Source organism: Tribolium madens, unplaced genomic scaffold (assembly GCF_015345945.1).
Source record: "Tribolium madens isolate multiple individuals breed KSU strain unplaced genomic scaffold, Tmad_KSU_1.1 Scaffold_7;HRSCAF=85;Tcas5.2_LG10, whole genome shotgun sequence".
Classification (NCBI taxonomy): Eukaryota; Metazoa; Arthropoda; class Insecta; order Coleoptera; family Tenebrionidae; genus Tribolium; species Tribolium madens.
In genome coordinates this window covers 9622020-9628290 of record NW_025401050.1, presented here as the reverse complement: position 1 = coordinate 9628290, position 6271 = coordinate 9622020, and the positions used below count along the sequence as shown (strand labels likewise).

At 32.2% G+C, this 6271-nt stretch overlaps 1 protein-coding gene across 1 annotated transcript in view; it reads right to left on the bottom strand.

Moving 5' to 3' along the window:
* Positions 1–905: 905 nt before the first annotated feature.
* The window catches only part of LOC123009489 (exocyst complex component 4), a 15116-nt gene continuing 9750 nt past the window's right edge, over positions 906–6271 (bottom strand). The window contains exons 9-10 of the mRNA XM_044405851.1: positions 3921–4509; positions 906–1339 (exon numbers count right to left, since the gene is read on the bottom strand). Coding sequence (XP_044261786.1) covers positions 965–1339; positions 3921–4509 — 964 coding nt within the window. The 3' untranslated portion in view covers positions 906–964. The remainder of the gene's footprint in view (positions 1340–3920; positions 4510–6271) is intronic.

The window sequence follows — 6271 nt, the reverse complement described above, 5'->3', positions numbered from 1 at the left end:
TTCATATCTCAAAAACTATGAGTCTTAGGTCAACAGGGTTTGTACAGGCGTGTTCTCCGGTTAATTTTACATATAGTACTAGTTTTTCATAAGAATTAAAAATTTTTGATTTTTTTGTTAAAATCGGATATTTCTACCTTTATTTTTGACTTTCTTACTCAATATCTCAAAAACTATGCATCGTAGAGTATTTTAACTAGTTGCATCGTGTTCAGCGTGTAATTTTACGTCTAGAAAGCCATATTTCAAGCGTTTTTACGACTTTTAGGAAATTGACTATTTTTACGATTTTACTACCGCTCACCTTGAAAAACTCAAAAAATTCGTATTTTTTTAAACTTGACCCAATAACGTTTTATGCATTTTTTTGAGTGTTTAAGACCTCTATAAATGTAAAAAACGTTATATGGATGAATTTTAAGGTTAAATTTTTTTTTGATTTTCGTCGAAATTTTGGTCGATTTTTGGCACCCGCAGCGGTCTATTGCCAATAACTCCGGACTTATTGGTAATAACCTCTTATGTTTGGTACCGTTGGAAAGCAAATTTAATTTTCTATCATATAAAAAAAAGGTCAGTGTTCTACGATAAATAGCTATCGAGAAAATTTACAATTGTAATTATTAATAAAAAACGAAAAAATTATAGGTATATTAAAAAAAATTGTTTGCGGTATGCAACTTTTAATACACAAGAGAAAACATTGCCTACTTTTTTTTTTTTAGAGTGGCATACCTTGCAATAAAAGTGTCCTATGACGTTGAAATTAAGTTGGTAACATAACTGTCAAATTCAAACGTCAATTGTCATTCATTATAAAAAGACGTTGCCAACTTATTATCAAAGTCACAGCTCACTTAATCGAAAATGTATTTGAAAGATCAATGTCAAATAAAAGTCAAGTCAAGATTAATCATTTATTGTCTTAAATTACAACATGTTACTACTAAATTTTTATTAATCACTAAACTGTCATCCCCACTTCCCCCAAAATATCCGACAGTCTCTCCAAATGAACATTGACAGATCCAAGGTCACGATCCGCTTGACTCCTATTCAACAACTGGAATGCATTCATATACTCCAATTCGGAAAATTCGGGACCTTTCTCAACAATCCCATTCAAAATTTCCTCAGGAGTTAAGAAAAATAGCTCGAAATAATGCCTCGCATGATCCAACGCCAATTCTCTTGTCATTGTGATATTAGTGAGAGTCTGTTGCAACGCGAAAATATTCCTACACATTCGCTGAATTCCAGCCTCATCAATCGTTTGCAAATACTGCGCCGAACTTATCAAAATCTTCGCAATCAAGTGGCCCAAACCCTCGAAAATATACTGAAAAAAAGCCTCCAATTAAGATTTGTCAACAAGAAATCACCACATAGGATTTAAACTTTTAGGAAAATTACGTTTTTCATGTTGTTTGTAACTAGAATTTTCAGAAGTAGTTTTGTATGCCTAAGGTTGGTTACTCCAGTTGACGTTTTCTGTCAACTTTCATTTAAATTATGCATACAAACTGACAGGTGACTTAACCTAAATTTTGACACTAGTGACGATATCTTTTGTTTGTCATCAGAAACCAACCTAACCAAATTTATGGCAATTCACAAATATCCCTAAATCCTTGTTGATACGACAATATAGTTAATTCCTATGTAGTGCTACAACAAGGAATCTTCTTCTTTCCACAAGTAAACTCACAATTTTTAAACAATACATAGGCGTAGAATTTTTGCCATGAATTATAACTTTGAATTTTTTTAATTTGGTTTCGTTTTATTAAAATTTTTCACGAAAGATGTATGTTACTTGCAATTTTACATTTGTTTTTTGTAGGTTACTCTCAGGTGAAACTTTGAGACAGGATTTTGGGATTATGAGAAATATACATATGTTTGCTCAAAACCCTTTTTTTATATAATAAATGCATTTCCTAATTTAATTACGTCCTAATAAACGTTTCCTTTTTTAATTACAAAACGAGCCGCCACTGGTACGGTGGGCAAAGTAAACAAAATACATGGGATTTTATAGGTTATGTATGCTTCACACAGTCTATATTCGTTTTCATATTAATGTGCATCAAAGTAGTCGTTTTAAGGTAGCAACCATGCAAAAATTCAAACAATCCAAACCTCAATATTCCCTCAAAATTATTTTCTCAAATAAATATGTGTACCCCAGGTAACAAGAAATAAAATCTAGGGAGTTTGTCGCTGTTTATGTGTTGAGGTTGGGTGGTCATATTGTTTGTCACTTGTCTACGATTTAATCCAATTTTGCTCGATTTTAATACAGAATTCATTCTAAATCAAAGTATTTTATAAAAATAGTTGCATAAAGTCCTATTTTAGGCCAAAATGAAGCAATTTGTGCTATTTTCAATCAATTTGACTCAATTTTAAGCCGAAAATCAACCTGAATCAAAGTTTTTCAACAAAATAAATACTCAAATGACAGATTTCTTCCAAATAAAGCAGTACTTCCAATACAATTTTGCTTAATTTTAGTTCTCGAATCATTCTAAATCAATGTACTTTATAAAAATAATTGCTTCAATCCCAATTTTAGGCTAAAATGAAGCAATTTGTGCTATTTTCAATCGATTTGTCGGACACGGAATTTTGGACCATTTGTCATTCGAGTGACATAAAAATGTAAAACGGGCCTTAGGCAACTAACCTCACTTTCGGTTTTTGTAATTTTTATCCTCATAGCTAGAGAAAAAATTACACAAATCAAAATAATTTTTTTAACTTTAAAAACACGTATTGCTGGCATTATTGTTTCGGAAAATCGACACTAAACAACTAAAACTTTCAAATTTTAGTTTCAAACGTCAATCATAATGACAATAAAGCGTGACTTACATTGACATTTTTTGAACTGAATGTCCAAAATTCCGTGTCCGCCAGTGTACAAAAAACCTACAAAGGGTGACTCATAAAACTTTGGCATTTTGATGGAGAACTCATTTTAAGAAAAAATATACATAGTGTCTTTAAACACATTTCCGATCAAAGTGAGCTATGATTATAAAAATTAAGTTGGCAACAGTCAATAATATAGACAAGAGAGATAAATTTGAATTGTCTCATATCTATAAAGTTCATTTAAATTGTATTTTCCCGCTCAAGATTAATTTTTTCTTTAATTTAGCATATAATAATTCAAAAACTAATATTGACACTTAAAATTTTCTTTCAGATTATTGTTCGGCATAAAAATGCGCAACTTTGCCCTAATTTAACCGACCTCGTATCTCTTATTATAATAACTGAGATCCCATCTTGGAGCTCAAAAAACGAACACCCTGTATAAATCGACTGGAAATAAAAACTGAACAGTGTGCAAATCACTAAAGATATTATTTGGTAACAAAACTGTCAAGTTTGATCTTCGAAGATGAATATTTTAATTACTTAAAAAAATAAATAATATTTAATTTTAAATATTTTACCCCTAAACTTTCAAATCGAAAAATGTCAAACTGATAAAACACAACGGTTTGACAATTACTAACTAGTAACCACCTAGTGACATTCAGGTTTGCAACAACGTAAATTTGGTTGGGAAATCCACTGTATCCAATGTTGCCAAATTAAATTTTAATCGAAGTTCTATTTTAGATCTACAACAGATGAGGTGAATTTTTAAAAATTAGGAATAATTATTTTAAACTTTAACTAACTATAATTGAATACAGCGGGAAATTCAACTATGAACAGGCGAATTTTTGAGGTTAGGATCTGCTGTCAAACGCTTAATTGTGACAAATCATGTGGTATAAATCGGTATGTGCAAATAGAAAATCCCTAAAGTGGCTTATGATGTCAAAATCAAGTTGGCAAAATGATAGTTTATTCACTGTTGCCAACTTAATTTCGTCATAGGCCACTCTGATGTGACTTACTTTACACTTCCTGGGATGCAAACTGGAGGTAACCGCCTCGTCGACATTGGCCAAAACGCGACTCAACTCCAAAACCTTCGGATCCGGCTCATGAGTCTCCCGATTCAAGTGCGTTTGAGCCAACAAATAGTGAAAACATTGCACTCTCACTTCCAGATGTAGCAACAAAAGACAGGTATTGGCCAACTCGTCAAACTCCTGCGCTAGACTTGTCAATTGTTGGAGAATAGCCCCCGAGACCGGCGCTATGCCCTCCACATCATTATCGGGTTTAGACGGTGACAGTCCAGTCGGTTCTTGACGGAATTCGCTCGTGTATTGGAACATTCTAACCGAGAACCATTCCATGCTTTCTTGTAATTGGGCCAATTCTTTGAGAAGGGCCATGTCGGAGAGGATTTCGGAGGAGGTGACGCCACCTTCGCCCAAGTTGCTAGCGAGGATTTCGGCCTCGCGACGGTTGCGTTTGCGGACGTCTTCGGGACTCTCCTCTTCGGAGCGCTGGTCGCGGCGAAGGGGGCGTCGGATGCGCTCGCTGCGGGCGTGGTACTCCTGCTGGGCCTTGAGGTTCACCCAGTTGGGCAGGGATCTAAGACAAATCAAAGCGAAATTCAGTTGGCAACAGCGAATAATGGAGACACAACTGATTGGCGTTATTCAATGCTACCAACTTCGTTTCAACGACAAAAACACCAAATTACTAGAATGTCAAGAAAAAACATTTTCTAGTTAGAATGATAAAAAACACGACTTTCTCCTTAGTAAAATTTTAATTGATTATTTTTGAGTGGGATAATCACGTCTTTTTCTTGTATTACATCATTGATTGCGTTTGACCAAAAAATTTTGTTGTCAACATAGGTAGGCAACACATTAAACACAATGAGGGTCTAATGAGAGAAAAATGTTTTTTTTTGGTTTGCTAATCTCTGTGTGTAGTGTTGGGAATTTATTTAATGATGTTAAAAACAACAAATATTCAAACTAAGTAAATTTTAACCTACAAATTCAAATCTAACCTCAATTTAGTGGTGTGAAATAATAAATAGTGTACAGTAAAATGTTTTTGTTGCATTACCACCTACTTACCCCCCCCCNTATAATATAAATGAATAATTTTAATTTTATCAATAAATGTAAACTGTTTTATAAATGAACTTTTATACAGGGTGCGCCAGAACTCGCGCTCCAGAGAACAAATGCCATATAAAGTAAGATACCAGGAACATGGAGAAAATGTTAAAAAAATATATCTATAAAAATTTCGAAGTTATGAGGGTTTAAAATTTGCACTTTGACTCTACTTATTTCTGTTGAAAAAATAATTTTTCAAGTTTTTTTGCTATAGGCTATTAAAAGAGGAAAGAAGGAAGCTGTATCCTAAATTGTAACTCTGTTCAATGTTATTTGTGGCTTTTATTGTCAAAATTTTTGTCCCTTTACTAAATAAGTGTAAAAAAACATATACAAGAGCACAAGAGCATCAAAATCATTAAATAGATATAAAAAAAATGTCAACTGTCAAAAAATAAATGTCAAAATTTTTTTACAGAGACTTTTTAAACATTTTTTTCATGTTCCTGGTATCTTTCCTTACTTGAAAATTTTCTTTGGGGCGCGAGTTCTGGGGCACTCTGTATAACTATAGGAATCGTTTAAAAAAGTATAACTTTCTATGCTATTAATCGTGATGAAAATTCAACTTTCATAATCACTATGCAAAAAACGATATTTCATCATTTAGTTTTGGATTTATAAAAAAAATTAGTAACAAAACTTTATTTTTTTAATCAGTAGACAAATGGACAAATGTTTAAGTTTCTTGAACATCAAAATGTTTAAATTGTTAGAAATTCTGTGCAAAAACTGTACAGTTTGTTGCCTAGCCTGAACCGTAATTTTTTAAAATGAAATAATTATTTCTCTACAAGAAAATTATAAACCTTTGTGGAGTTTCAATATATAATTTTATAAATTTTATTATAGTGAGTGTAAATGCCTCCCCACGTAAAAAACAACAAACCGAAAAATTGTCAACAATTTTAAAAATTCAAATTCGGAAAATACAAAACAAAATATGCAAATATGTAATTTTATTGGGTAGTTTTAAGAGCAGTGGAGTTATACAGGGTGAATATAAACTATGGAACCAAGCGGTTTTATTTTTAATCATTTGCCTCCAGAAAATAATAATATAAATTAAAGTAATATAAAAAATGTGATCGTATTTTCAGAGCGAAATTTTTTGTTTTGAGTTTTTTTGAAAAAATTAAATATAAAGCAGATAGTTGTAATCCTTACGAGTATAGCTTTTATGAGAAAAATGATTTTATAGTGGGTTGCCATTTAAA